The following is a 15,964-nucleotide window of genomic DNA, read 5'->3' as shown; positions in this document are numbered from 1 at the left end:
TGGTTCCTTCTGGGTACCTGCAGTGGGCGGACGGGGCCTTACCTGACTCATTTATACTTCTGTTGATTTTAAGTTAATTTCTCTCTACTATTTTAAAATAGATGTTATAGTATTCCTAAGTTATCTTATAACTATGAGACATCTAATTCTCTATTTCTATATTTCCCTTCAGTCTTTTTTAGTGTCCTTAATTTTTAGGTTTGTTTGAGCTGTAGCACAGCATTTCACAATTTCGCCACTGATAAATGTAAAATAGCCTTCATTTCTTAATTTAACGAGTTTCGTCAACGACTGAGATATTTCTGCTGGGAAATTTCTTGGGGACTCTGGTCTCTGGGATTGCTTCTGCTTGAATGAGCAGCTGGCTCCCTGTGTCCAGGCTCTTCATGGGTCAGCACAGCTGAGTTCTGCTGCATCGCCACTGCAGGGTTTTCATGTTGTAGGTGGTCCAGAGATGGACAGGGGCTCTCCTAGGCTCTGGTTCTGTTCTGAAGGAAGGCTGTTTATAGCTGTTTCTTGACTAGAGCCTCGTACTGACTACTAAGCATCGCTGTCTCAGCTTTGTATTTCAAATATATTTATCATACATACCTGCATTATGTATTTATCAAGAGAACAGTATCACCATAATACATTTTTTTAATTTGATGTCCTAGTAAATCTATTTTATAGGGCAGTGCAAAAAGTCCTTAGTCTGAAGGGCTAATCAGAGTCGTTTTATGCGCTGGTATGTGCTGTGCAGTATAAGCTGAACTATATTCCACATGGGAGGAACATGGAATGGGTTACATACACCATTCCTGCACATGTGGAATAGAAGACTCCATCACTCCTGCTAGGCGGGTGATTGTATCTGAGGCTGCTGCTGAGGTGCTTCCACAGACCCCTTCAGCATCAGTTGTGCAGGATGAAGAAGCTGCAAGTGTTCTGCAAACATTTCCTAATATCTAGTGGGCAGCAGTGAGTGCCTGCTTATCCAGAGGAAACAATGCATGGTAGCATTGCATAGTATGTGTAGTTTTTCTGACTTAAACGTTTTCAGGGATGCAGTAAGATTTTGTACTTTTTTTCTTAGTGGGAATGCGACTTCCTGAAGCGTCTTTTATGGATACATACAAGTACTTGGAAAAAAAATACACGTATTGTTTTGTTTTTCGAGACAGGTTTCACTGTGTAGTCCTGGCATTCCTGGAACTCACTCTGTAGGCCAGGGTAGTCTCAAACTCACAGAGATCTGCCTGCCTTGTCCTTTTGAGTGCTGGGATTAAAGGTGTGTGCCACCACCACCTGGCTGAAAATGTTTTTGAAGAGTAAGTCATGTTTCTTTGTAAGCTTAACCCAGTCTCACAAAAACTGTATTTTATACTGTTATGTTTGGGCAAATGTTGGGACATAGCATACATTTTCAGCATACACACTGGGGTAAAACTATATAACTCACAAAGATTTGCAGGCCATACCTGTATATATTTTTTTTGTTTTAATTTTCTATCTTTTATTATTTTCCAAGTTACTAATTTTATGCATAAAGAAAAAAACTTTTAATAAAAAGTGTACTAATAAAGTACCATACCTGTATATTGAAGCTCCTTTATTTCTCTTCTCTGATACTTTGATTTCCTCAGAGAGAATATGCGTCTATTGTTTAAGTGTTGAACATTTCTTCACAAAGAAACGTTCTTGTATATGAACTAAAAGTTAAATCAAGAAGATATTAAATTGGTATATTTTATAATTGTTATTATTATTATTACTTTTGTTTTTCAATACAGCGTTACTCTGTCCTGGAACTAGCTCTGTAGACCGGGCTGGCCTTGAACTCACAAAGATCTGCCTGCCTCTGCCTCCCGAGTGCTGGGAGTAAAGGCGTGCGCCACCACTACCTCTCAGCCAATTTTTTTAATTTTTAAACCTTTGAAGGAGTGGGTTTTTAAAAATTTTGTCATTGATACAGCTTGGTTACTCCCTCTTTCCTTCCTTCCTCTGCCTTCCCCCTCCTTCCCCTCTCCCTTCCTTCTCCCTCCCCTCTCCTAGTTACTTGTGTTAATTGTTTCTGATCTCAGTCTGCTTTCTGTCTCTTCCTGGACTTGCTTCCAAATCATAAGAAAGGAATCAAAAGTGTAAATCACTGGACATTTAAAAGCTTTTATTGCTGTACAGTAGTCTAGGATACAGTTAAACTACAGTTTTGGTTTATTATGAATAAGTTATGTTCAGAACATAATCTTTCTCTTCTCTTTGGTTAATATTCAAGAGTACTATTTGAGTGCCATGGTAGCTATATATTTAGGTTTTGAAGAAATTACCCAAGTGCTTTGAGTAACTCCTATACCAGTTTGTACTCTGCACAGCACGTGACTCCATGTCTGCACATCCTCATCAGCACGTGCCATGTGTTCTCTTCTAGATGATGGGGTAGTCGTACAGTGTTACTGTTCTTGTGCTTGCTGTTTACCTTAATGCAAGGATGATACAACCTTTTTTTCCCCAAAGCTTCTACACATGTATGCAGTGAAATATGAATATATCAAATTCCTCTCATCACCTTCATTCTCTGCTTTTATCCTAACCCTCTATCTTTCCATCTTTATGTCTCTGTTCTCTGTTTATAAATCTCCCTAGTGGAATGTCTAGTCTTATTTTAGACTATATTTGTATATTATTATTTGTGTATTTAGAGGAGTTCTTACATATTTTAGATATATACCCAACAAAGAGCCAACATGGTTTTCTCTTCTCATTCTCGTATGTCAGGTAGGTTTGTTTGTTTGTTTGTTTGTTTGTTTGTTTATTTATTTATTTATTTATTTATTTATTTATCTATCATAAATTTAGGTTAAGAATTCTTTGCTCAGGTCCCAAAGATGGATGTTTTTCACTGCTGTAATTTTTAAAGGAATTTTGTATGTATGTGTTTCATTTTCTTCCATTTGTGAATTTTTCTTTTTATAACTGAGTAAGATCACTAACTCTCACTAATTGAGTTGCTCTTACACCTTCGCCTGTTAGGATTCTGTTTCCTCCCCTCATTGAAGTGTTGACTTTACCCCATTTGCATGGCTGATTAGGACTGATTCTCTTCCTAACATAGATCTACTGCTGGTAACTTTCCTTTTCACACCACCAAACCTAAATGTAGTAATAGGAGCGGTGGGGCTGCTTATGCCCCGAAATAATTACACGGACACTGTATTCTTTTAAATACTGCTTGGCCCATTTCTGTCTAGCCTCTTCTAGGCTAATTCTCACATATTAATTTAGCCCATTTCTAATCATCTGTGTAGCCCACGAGGTGGCTTACCAGGGAGATTCTAGCCTACGTCCATCCTGGGTCGGAGCTTCATCGCGTGTGCCTCAGAGAGCAGAGCTATCACTTCTACCCGGGAGAGGGGGGAGCATGGCGTCTCTGCTCCAGAGAGCCGAGCTGTCGAGTCTGAGCACACTTCCTCTTCCTCCCAGCATTCTGTTCTGTTTACTCCTCCCACCTATGTTTTAACCTATCAGGGCCAAGCAGTTTCTTTATAGCTTAACCAATGAAATCAACAGATTGATATATGACACTCCCACATCACTTCCCTTTTTTCTGTTTAAACAAAAAAAGGAAGGCTTTAACTTTAACATAGCAAAATTACATATAACAAAACAGTTATCAAGCAAGAATTACAGTTACAATATTTATATCTATTTTATCTTTTATCATAACAATGGAAAACTATAACTATAACTAACCATTCTTCAAGTTTATCAAAGAGACAATGAAAGTAGACAAATGGTATTTCTCCAAATAAAAATAACCCAGAGAATCTCCACCAGAATTTATGAAGTATCATATCAGCACAAAGAGAGACGAAGTGCTGGTGATCACAAGATCATGTTAAGTGAAAGAAAGCAAGTTAGGTGGTAGTTACAGGGGAGGGGAGCATTGGAGATGTAGTAATAGATCAAAATACCCAAAGTTACATCTAGACAGGCCTTTGTACATTCTCTCTGGGGACGTGTTTTCAGGTCCCTGTTCACCCCCAATTTTGAAACAGGGTCTTGATGTGTAGAGCTAGCTGACCTGGAACTTGATATGTGTATGAGCTTGGCCTTGAACTTGAGACTTTGCTCCCGTCTCTGTCTCCTGAGTTCTGGGATTACAGGTGTGGCCTTTTCTCCATTCTGAAGCATGGGCTCTTGTTTGTCTAACTTATCACGTCTGCAGCCTGCTTCTCTGTTGCGTGTGTTCAGCTAACTCTACTCTTACATAGTCCAGGACCTCAAGGTGGGATTAGCGTCATTCACTGTGTTCTGGATCTTTGTGGATCAATCACAGTCAAGACAACTGCCCCATCCGCAGAACCCCACAAGCCAACCTGACCTAGACTGTTGGTTGCTCATAATACTTCTCTCTTTGGGTGATTCTGGGCATGCTAAGTTGACAGCTAAGCAGCACATTTTTCTATGTGATAATTTGTCTGGGTATAGATTTTTAGATTGAGGTTTATTTTTCTATAGTGTTTCAAAGCATTGCTTTATTTCCTCCTTGCTGTCAGAAAGTTGTTCAGACATCTGATGCCATTTTTCTTTAACTTTGTGTCCATTGCCTGTCTTTGTTGTGTGTCTAGGGTTGTCTTTGTTTGGTGCTATTTTAGAAGGCTTTGAAGAGCTTCTATGTTAACACTGGGTATTAGCTGGCATAAATATATGTATGCATTTTTATGTGATAGGCCGTACGGTATAGTATAGTATACTATATATCAGTATAGTACTGATGTTCTACTTATGTTCTGCAGTTTTGGTAAATATTCTTAAATTATTTCTTAGATGATTTTCCACCTACTCTTACCAGTATTGAGGATTGACTTAGGGTCCTGTATTAGTCAGGGTTCTCTAGAGTCTCAAAGCTTTTGGAATGAGTATCTCTTTGTCTTTGTCTACATACATACATACACACATACACACACACACACACACACACACACACACACACACACACACACACACACACAGGCATGACCACAGCAACTCATGTAAAGTAAATAATTGGGCTGGCTTACAATTTCAGAGGTTAATCCATTATCATCATAGTGGAACATGGTGGCGTGCGGGCAGACATGATGATGGAGAAGGAGCTGAGAATTCTACGATTCACAGACATCAGGAAGTGTACTATGTCCTACACTGGGCATAGCTTGAGCATATGAGACCTCAAACCTGCCCCCAAAGTGACACACTTCTAAGGCTATACCTACAGCAACAAAGCCACACTTCCCAATAGTGCCTCTCCCTATAGGCCAAGCATTCAAACACAAGTCTATGGGAGCCATATCTATTCAAACTGTTACCACAGACCCCATGTGTATGGCAAGCAGGAGCTATCATTGTAGAGCTCTACTTTCTATGTAACGTGCACCATCTTTTTTAGAACAGATTGACCACCTGCAAGACACACCTCTGTAGGATTTGTATACTTTTAAACAATTGGTGTGGGTTAATCGTCTATAAGATTTGAGAAACTGTGGAGAGTGTTAGTTCTATGTTTCTCTCTTCAGCTGTGTTTGGATCAAGGTAAATTATGTTCTGATTATGACATCTTGTCGTATAAACGGAAGAGCTGAACATCTTGCATGTGTATTGTGCATGTATGTGTGTGCTGTACTTTTATGTCCTTTTATGTGGAGGTCAGAAGAGGATATCGCCTGCCTTACTATTTCACTTTCCACTCTTTTCCTTTGAAATAGACTCTCTCATTGAACCTGGAGGTAGGTTTGGACCCAGAAAGTTTCAGAGGTTCTCCTTTCTCCAAATCTCAGTGTTGGGATGAACCTGTGGGCACACCCAACTTTTAACTTGGGTTCTTCAGCTTGTATAGCTGACTCTTTATCCAGTGACCCATCTCTCTATCCCCATGCATCCTTTCTCATAAGAAAATCTATGGTTCCTTTTATTTCACTTTCTGATTCATTTTTTTTTTTTTGCCAAATCTGTAGCTCTCCAAACCTTTGTTTTCATATGTGTATAGTGGGAATAGTAGTAGCCTTCTTATTTTTTTGTGTCATGAATAAATAAGGCAAATTAAATATTCAGTCAGTGTCAGATGTTTTAATAACTATAGTGCTAGCACTATGATTATTTAATTTTCTGACATTTAATTTTATTGAGTATTATTTAAGTATTTCCTGTCATGGCATCTCAAAACCTGAGAAATACACAACGTTTGGGTACCACTTTATTGATTTATACACTTTTTAATTATGGGACAGCTCAACTCAGCTTCTGTTCTGAGGATGCATACTATAAATTATACACACGCTAAACATCGCAAAGTAGCAATTAATTGATTCATGGTTATATAATTACTGTCTTAAATTGCCTACTGCTATGGTAAACACCATGACTAAAAGCACCTTGGGATGGAAAGGGCTATTTTGCTTATTCTTCCTGGTGAAAGTCCATCACTGAGAGAAGTCATAGTAGGAACTCAAGGAGAGCAGGCACTTGGAGGCAGGAACTATTACAGGGCTTGTGGTTCACTGGCTTACTTCTCAGGGCTTGCTCAGCCTGCCTTCTTAACAGTATTCAGGATCAAGCCCAGGAGTGGCTGGCTCCATTTATAACTTCAAGACAGTACCTCACTGACTTATAGGCAAACCTTAATGGGGGCATATTCAGAATTAACATTCTTTCTTCTTAGATGACTCTATTTTGTGTCAAGTTGACAAAAAAAGTCAACCAGGACAATGACCAAGGTGAAGATTAGAACATTGAGAGTTCATTTAGAAACAAGGGTTAGTATTTGACGTTTTTCTAACATGCTCTCCTCTCAGTCATTTGGGAATCATTTAGCATGGTAATTCCTGACCATTGTTCAGGAAAACTTTCGTATACCTTGGCATATTAGTATTGGTGAATAGTAAGTATTCACGAGCACATTATAATTGAACATGAGGGGGGCTGGAGAGATGGCTCAGAGGTTAAGAGCCCTGGCTAGTCTTCAGAGGTTCAGAGTTCAATTCTCAGCAACCATATGGTGGCTCACAACCAACCGTAATGAGATCCATAATGAGATTTGTATGCGTACACACCAGAACACTGTAATATGATAAATACTAAAAAATAATTGGACATGAGATTTTAGAAGAAATTTTAATAAGACATAGAAAGTTTATTTTTAAAATCATGTAGAATTAAAGAATATTTAAATATGAAGGATAATACTTTGTGTTTTACTAAACTTTGAGGTGAGGAACAGAAGGGAAATAGTATTCCTGGCTATTTATGAATATACTCAAAATGAGTGGTAGAAAGAAAAAAATTATCCTGTAATATTTATGAAATTTTTGGTACACAAAATTATTCTGTGTCGTAAATGACATTGTTCAGTACTTTGGTTCTTTCATATATAATCTTTCGTGCATGGTGCAAAATTTTGTTAACACCTCTTATTCATGATATTCTTATCCATACAATGAGGGTAGTAACATTTATATCATAATCTTTTGTGAAAATTGAATTCATTTGTATGCATAACACAATGCAAGTCTTCACTTCAGTAAATGTTGTCTGATTGCAGATTTTCCTGTTAATTTAGTTTTCCCTCCAACCTATGAGGTTTCACCTCAGCCTATGGGACTTTACTCCACAATGAGGATAGCAATATTTGTAGTAGGGTCTTCTGTGGAGACTGACTTGTTTATAGAACACATAGTGAGTTCCGAGGAAATGTTACTTCATGAGAGATGATCCCTCACCTTTTCCTCTTCTCCCCATGTCTTCATCAGTATTACATTCTCTAGGGTTCTCTGCGCTGCTTGTATGAGCCTCCCCACCACTTTATGACAAGACCAGGATTGACCATTAACATTAAAGTTCTCAGCTTCTATATTAATAACTATCCTCTAGTAGAGAGATTAATATCTACTTTTTGATTAAACCCCTCTGCCTTAGTTCTAAGAAATTGCATTCTAGCTTACAGACTATCTTGTCCTGCTCTAGTTCCAGCTCTTCCCTCAGGCAGTTTTCTCTGTAAATTCCATGCCAAAATAAGTTAAACTTATTTATTGTGTTTTCTAATACTGAACATGATTTTCAAACTTCCTCTTGAGTTTTATGTAATAATTTATCCATTTTGTTTCATGTTTTGAGGCCTACTAATCAAGATCTGTTTGTAAGTATCATGAGAGTTCAGCTCATTTATTTTAAAATTGCATCCTTTTACCTTTTAAATATTGAGCTCTGAAACCTAACACACATACTGTAAGAATATCTGAAGTAGATAATTAAAGTATAATTAACTTTAAATGCCTTGGTGAAGGAATATAAAAATTATTTAAATTCAATCAGCTAGTACATTTGCAGTTCTCTTTTATTAGGTGTGAAAGCTAAGAATCCCCTGCCAACTCTTGAGGGCTCAATCCAGAATGCTGAGCTGAAGTACTGCAGCACATCATTGGTCAGATGTGCCTCTGGGACCGTGGGATCCATAAAAATCTGTGCCAAAGCCCCAGGTATGTGCAGCTGTGCTGTGTTAAACTTTATTGCCTCTGTAGGAGAATCGGCCTCGCCTTTTACAAGGAGCATTTGCTGAAACAAGAATTTCCTCATTGTTCCTGGGAATCAGAGCTTTCCATTGTTTTATTTGTACTTAATATTTTAAACAGTTCAGGGATGATACTTAGCAATTAATTTGGATTTAAGGTGAAGAACTTTGCATAGTTTTAATAGTAGTTATGAGGAACAAATTAAAAGAATATTCATTGTTACAGTTTTGACAGCAACGTGAAATGATAATGTATGATAATTAAATATTGAATGAAGATGTTAGCAGAGTGGGTGTTAGAAAAGTTAGTTTGTAATTGTGTTCCTGTCTTCAGTGTTTTGTTTTGTAATGTTCTCTGTAAGCTATTTGCAGTTCTTTTAGCAGTCTTAAATTCTGTTATATCATAGTACATATTTTGCTGAATTGTGTCTCTGTCATTTCATTCTATAAACTGTTCTGAGCATGCTCCGCATTCATTAGCACAGCGTCAAAACTTAAAATCCAAAATAGCTTCATCAGTCACTCTGTTGATTATTAACTAGATAGACAGTTAAAGTGACAAGTATTGATTAATCATTGTTTTAGTGGTATAGTTTAAGATCAACCATCTCCAAATTAGTATATTTTACATAAATACTATTTTTAAATTTTTTTCTATTTTTTCCAATCAATATTTCTGTTCAGGTGACAATGGAAAAGAAAAGTTGATTCCTTTGCTTCAGGGCCCTTCTGACACTCGAGACCTTCACAGCACCAAGTGGCTTAATGAGAGCAGAAAGCCGGAGTCACTCCTCGCCCCAGATCTGATCGCGTTCACCACTCAGGTCCCCCAGCACATGGATGACTGCCACCTCTCCGGTACGTGCAGCCTCTCAGGCTTCCTTCATCTGTACTTCAATTCTAGAAATGCCTTTAAATGTGAACCTTTCAGTCAATTTATGTTTGTTGGGATATACTCTGTAGTTTTTTTCTAAAATGTTGTTTCTTTCATATGAGTATTGATAAATGAAGTGTTTATAAATTATGATTTTATGAGGACTTCAAACTCCATGTGTATCATGCAACCACAGAATTGTGTGTGTGTGTGTGTGTGTGTGTGTGTGTGTTTAGTTTACAGCTTTTTCTACAAGGCAGATTTTCTAATGCTGTAGTGCTTTGGCTGTGACCCTCAGTTTACCATATTGAAGTGACACATTTGGACCACTCATAGCTTTTCCAGAAGTAAAAGACTTCGATACTGAAATTAAAAAAAAAAAACTAAAAAAATTTTACCAACTCACAAGTTGTGATTTCTTTTCTTAGATTGTGTTTTTATTGTTTTGCATTAACATCTATTCAGAATCTTAGCTGTCTTGTTGAGAGCCAGTATCATAAGTTTGAATGGGGGCCAGGAAAGAAAAATGAGAAGACAAGGCTGGAATTAGCCATGTGTACAATGATGTACTTGGTAAACCCAGGGTAACCAGTGGGGCTAGAAATGAAGGGGTCCTTCAAAGATTTCGGTGAGCTTTTCAGATGGTGTAGAAGAGGGGAGCTCTGTTGACATCATACGGGATATACAAAAGGAAGCATATGCTAATACATCCAACACAGAAATTTGAAAACATTTTTAATTGACCAGTCAATAAGTATGTGTAGACAGAGACTAAGGAAACAAATGGCTACAGATTCAGCACTGTCGTAGAGATGTGAAATTAAGTTTTGTTACGGTGTGTATGCAGCTGAGTCATTAGCACACTCTAAACTGGACATGAGTCGTCCGAAACACGAGTTTGAGATGCCGTACCAGGATGCTGGCCAAGAGAAGACTTCAGAAGGAAGCAGTCATTTACAAAGCAGCATGCTAGTAGGACACAGCCAGATGCCCAGACCCATGGACAGCACAGAAGACCCAGTGATGATCCCACACAACTAAAGTAGGCTGAATATGTACACACAGAAAACCTAAAGTTTTCTCACCCAGTTTTGAAAGGAAGCATTGACTCCTTAGAACTACTAGTATCCCAGAAATAACAGGAACAATTGAGCAATTGAGAAATATGATCCCATGAAGTTAACAGCTTCTGCACAGTAAAAAGTATAGGGGTAGTCCAGGACCTGCTACTCCAGAGGACTCCGAGCATCCTGGAAATAACAGGAGCAACAATTGATGAATATGATCATGAAATTACAAACATTTATGCATCGCAATAGGAATGATCAGTGGAGAGAAGACACTGATGAGAATCAGAAACTCTTCTCCAGGTATTCACAGAGTGGGAGGTAATAGCATGGAGTATGCGACAAATGAGATCAAGTGTCAAAAGAACAAATAACCCAGTTAGTAAGTGGGTAGATGAGTGCTACACACACTTACCCAGTGATAAGATCGTAGGCCAATAAGCACATGAAAACAGGTTCAGATCTTTAGCCCTTATGGAAATCCATATTTACTACACTGGAATTCTGTCTTATCACAGTCAGAATTAAACTATTCTTTTTATAATATCTAATCCAATACAAATACTGTATAGATAGAGCATTGAGAAAATGACGGGAAAAGTATTTGTACGTGTCCTTTTTGAATTTTTATCAGTCACAAGACATGAACATGGATGCAGGAAAGGATTGGCAGTGTATGTTGTTGAGTATGTAGATGGGTAAAGTCGCTGTAGGAATCAGTTTAGAGGTTGTTTGCTGACAGTAAAAAAAATGGAAGTATTTTATGATTCAGCTGTACCATTTCTAGATATGCCTTAAAGAGTCATTCTGGGCTACAGAAACTCTTATTGTGCCCATGACTATTTTCATATTATTAACAAAGTCATGTTATGGAATCAACACATAACCATACATGCTCATTTCTGGATGAATGGGCGAAGAAAATGCTCGCGTGCACACACATACACATGGAATTGCAATAAAGTGAAGCATTTTGACCGTTAATAAATCTCAATAAAGAAAAGCAGTGTGCTTCTTTAAGAATTATCCTCTTTAAAGAGAAAGACCTTAGATTCTAATAGTAGTGTGTTCAGCAAGACTGATACAAGCATGAGATGTTACCTATAGATAAACTATTTTTCCTGGTATTTAAAGGTACAGTTTTTGTGAATCAAATGGTCTCTTAACTGCCCTGCTCTTACAGCACAAAAATTCCCATTGGCAGAACATAAAGCTGTGAGTGTGACTGTGTTGTACACAACTTTATTTGCTAAGATGGAAAGTGGCTAGCTCTGTGCAGATAGGTAGGCCTGGTGATTCAATAAACCACCTTTGTTAATGTCTGTTTAATTATATTTTAAAAATGTTCTGCCATTTAGTAAAGCATGGGTGTTGTTTGTATCTACCATTTACTGTTGAGTTAAACAGTCTTCTACATTTTTTGTTTTGCCACATACAGAATTAGAATAATGAGCCGAGCATATTTAAGTGATAACACAATCTTTTTCCTAACAATATTAAGGCTATACCTCATAGTTAAAGGCCATTCTTAGGGTTACAGATTGATTTGCCTCTCACAAAGTTTCCAAACACTAAAAACAAATTGGTGTAAGAATAATTATCTGTGACACTTAGGGCATTTATCAGTACAAGTTTTATAATTTCTTGTGGTGTTAAGGAAATTCACATAGTCATGATTAGATTTATGTTTGGTGGTATTTTTATGGATTTGTCTGCACAATGTTAATGCAATCATGTATTTGGTTTTAAAGAACTACTCTTTTGTCCTTGCTTTTTACTCCTTAAATATAATGTACTTTTGGTTTCTGTATTCGGGTTATCTTAAAATACAGTATTTCTGCCCACCTTGGAAATACCAACTACATTCATGGCTAGGATATAGTAAGGAACTCATAAATATTTTTATAGAGCCAGTTTCAATGTGAGTCGGATTAGTCTTTTGAGCAGCAATCTGGATTTGAATCAAATGTGTGCATATGTGCTTGGGTATCACTGATGTGACAGCCACATCATAAGTCAAGATGCTTGGATGAAAGGTACGCAGTTTGTAAACTGCCCTTTCCAGACGGGCCCCGCCTGACTGGACGTGCGCACATCCTCTGTATACTGCCTCAGACCTTTGCCTATCAAGGCCTTTTTTCCTTGGTGTCTTCCTCCCCTCTGGCTGTCACAGTCTTTCTGTCTCCTCTCCTACAGAGTTCCCTGATTTTGAGGGGGATAGGTTTGATGGCGACATCTCATTTAGGACCTAGTGCTCCAAGGTCTCTTATTTTGCACAGGGTTTAGTTGTGGTTTCCTGTATTTGTTCCCACCTATTGCAGGAAGAAGCTTCTCTGATGATGTTGTGCTCTGACCCGTGAGCACAGCAGATCGTTGTTAGAAACCCTTTCATTGCTGTGTGACTCTATCAGAAGAGGGCTGGGCCTGGGCTATGATGCCTGGCCAACCCAGAACACACAGTGGTGACATTCACAGTGCTTTGTCTCACAGTGCTTTGTCTGGGTGGTTTTTTTTTCCTTTGAACCTTATAGATCTTTTGTTTATATGTTATTGTTTCAGATTTTGTTTTTATGGGGTTTCTGTGTGTGCAAATTTGCTTCCCAGCTTCTATATGTGTTTCTTGTGCTTTTTCTTTGGCTCTTTTGTTTGTTTTGCCTCATTTTTCTAGTTTGTTTTAATTTTATTTATTATTTTTGCTGCCCTTTTGTATTCTAATGAAAGAAAAATGGATTTAGATGAATAAGAAAGTTCGGAGGATCTCAGAGGAGTTGGGGGGGGAACATAATTGGAATATGCGGGGATAATCTGTTCCTGACTTTGAAGCGTCCTGTCTCCCTTTGTGGCACTGTCAGAAGCCTCACTTCATGCACAACGTGCTCTCTACACTCGACAGTGTTTACCTGAGGGGAGGCTTCTTGTGGGCTCTTAGCGTGCCGGTTTCCATGGCGTCGTCCTAGTCCCTTGGTAGGACTGCTACATGATGTGAGCATTTTAATGTTCATATAAGTTATTAAGAGTAGACATGCACCACAGGTTTTTCTGTGACTTTTTCATTAGTCAAAGTATTTTATCACTGTAATTTATTTGTAGATAATATTTTAAAATGAGTTTTAGATAAACCCTTAATCTCTTACATATAGACCCTCACTTTTCTTTATATTTTGTGTTTTGCCCATGATTTTATAACATTTGTTGCTAAAAAGCTCTGTGTTTTTATTAAGTGTGGGTTATAAATAGGAATTGGTCTTAGTGTGTGCTGTGTAGAAATAGAGAGAATCACAAAGGACTCACATTCAGGTTTGCCCTCCCTGACCCAGTGTCAGGAGACCTTTTCGAAAGCACATGGCCTTTCTGTTGGCTCAGGTCTACTGGCCTGTGTGCTCTCCTTGTTTCTCACTATAATTATATGGAGTTATAGTAGGCATATGGTGTTTTTTCCTGTTGACAAATCTTAACATCTATCCTTGTTTTTTTTTCTCTGCTTTAGAACCAGTTCTGTCATAAAATATCTGTGCAGTTCCTGCCTCCTTTTCTGAGACTCCTCAGTCCCTCTCCTCACTCAGTTGGAGCAGCTCTGCTCGTATTTGTTATCGTTCATGTGTTCTTCTCTCTGTGTTGTGACAGTACACCCTTACATAGTCTGTCTTTCACCATCTGACAGTGCTTTCCAGGGTTACTCACTGCTTGTCATAGTTTTTTCAGGTCTTTGCAGTGTTTGACATGTAACGAATGCTTGAGATGATTTGGTGGGCAGTGAATAAGTAAGTGAGCATTTCTGACCCGTAGTCAGGGTTATGAGTGCATTGACAGATAAATAGCACACACTCAATATGTACTAGCCTTCTCATCCTTTTTCTTTCCTCTTTTTAGAGGTAAGCTCAATGGTGGAGTGTATCTGCCAGCATCTCCCCCTGACAGTTCTAATTACCACAAGGTAGCTTGTCCCTGGTTACAGCTTTCGTTGTTCTGGCTTTCCTCTTGACAGTGGCATGAAGTGACATGTCAGCCTCAGAGTGCCTCATCGAACTGACCACCTCAGCTTTCCCGCCACATCTTCTAATCATCTTGTCTTTTCCACTGAAACCTTCATCATTCCTGGCTCTGTTAGCATAGTAGTCTCCATAGACCTGATATGTTGTTTACAAATCCCGAGATTTGTAAAAGTCAGGGCACTGACTTTTGTTATAGATTATCATTTCAAAGATGTCTCTATAAGTTTATAGCTTTGGAAGATAACATACACTATTTCCTCTAGGAGTCAAAGGGCTTACTGCCTTTCTCAAAACAACCAGCTCCTCCACAGGTTCATATAGTGTGTGTCTTTTGGCACACAAACATTGTGTTGCAATGTCTCTGTCACAATGTCTGTGGGACATGGGAACAAAGGTAACTGGTGCAGCTATATTGATGTCAAAGGTGTGCTAGCAACATGGTGACTCTGATTGGGGAAGTCTTTTCTTCTGCAGCAGCCATACAACAGATTAGTGCAATTTCAGGTTCTTCATAGTTCCTGATGCCAGAATAATAATGTTGTTCTTTATGGCTCTACCCGCCCCCCCCCAAAAAAAAAAACCCACCTCCCTGCCATCATGTTTCTCTTTCTTCCCCATGTATAGGTTACATTTATTTATATTTGTGTACATATGCCGATAGGTGGCATATGTACATGCATTTACTGGTGCAGTGGGTGTCTTTTTGTATTGCTTTTCATCTTATTTTAAAATATGAAGTTTTTAATAAACTTGCATGTCATCCTTGTGTGTTTCCACACACGTTGCCTTCCTGCCTGCCTTCCTTCCTTCCTCCCTCACCCTTCCTCCCTCCTTTCTTCCTTCCTTTTTTGAATTCTCAACTGAACAGCTCAGCCTAAACATTATCAATCATATCAGCCATTTTCTATATGTTTGAAACTGATACTTAAAATTGGTTCCAGTGAACTAATAAGCCTCATTGTCTCTAGCATTTCAATACTTGGTTCCCAGTTGGTGGCTATGTTTGGGGAGGCTTAGGAGATACCACCTTGCTGAAAAAGTGTGTCATCAGGAAGCAAGTGAGTTTCAAAGCCAGGAGCCATTTCCAATTCACTCTCTGCTCTCTGTGGTTTAAGAGGTGAGTCCTCAGCTTCTGTTTCAGCTATTCTGTCTGCTGTTTGCTGTCTTCTCAGCCTTCTGCAACCATAAGAACAACTGAACTCTCTGTCAGTTACGATGGCCATGGGGTTTTGTCAAGCAACAGAAAGGTGACTGATACAGTCTTGCGGTGTAGCCCACCCTGACCTGGATTTTGAGATCCTTTCTCTTCATCTTTGCTGAGTGCTAGGATTATGAGCTTGTGTTACCACACACAGGACTGGCTTTTCTTTAGTATAGCAATACTGAAAGAAAACTTTTCATTCTAGAGTTGGAAAGATAAAATTAGGTGTTTTCAATGCTATTCTGCAATAATGTAAAGTAAGTGTTTTTTATAACATAATCTTTGACAATTTATTGAAATATTGCAAAT

The 15,964-nt window shown here is 38.4% G+C and overlaps 1 protein-coding gene across 12 annotated transcripts in view; it reads left to right on the top strand.

Moving 5' to 3' along the window:
- The window catches only part of Vps13b (vacuolar protein sorting 13 homolog B), a 463,403-nt gene that overhangs the window by 93,761 nt on the left and 353,678 nt on the right, over positions 1-15,964 (top strand). For all 12 annotated transcript variants that reach the window (XR_012909664.1, XM_075961199.1, XM_075961203.1 and 9 more), the window contains exons 18-19: positions 8,355-8,489; positions 9,206-9,379. Coding sequence is in view for 11 of the 12 variants with exons in the window: in XM_075961199.1 (XP_075817314.1) it covers positions 8,355-8,489; positions 9,206-9,379 (309 nt within the window). In the remaining variant the exon portion in view is untranslated. The remainder of the gene's footprint in view (positions 1-8,354; positions 8,490-9,205; positions 9,380-15,964) is intronic.

The sequence above is a fragment of the Microtus pennsylvanicus genome, chromosome 2 (assembly GCF_037038515.1).
Source record: "Microtus pennsylvanicus isolate mMicPen1 chromosome 2, mMicPen1.hap1, whole genome shotgun sequence".
In the NCBI taxonomy this organism is placed as follows: Eukaryota; Metazoa; Chordata; class Mammalia; order Rodentia; family Cricetidae; genus Microtus; species Microtus pennsylvanicus.
This window is presented reverse-complemented; position numbering and strand designations above follow the sequence as displayed.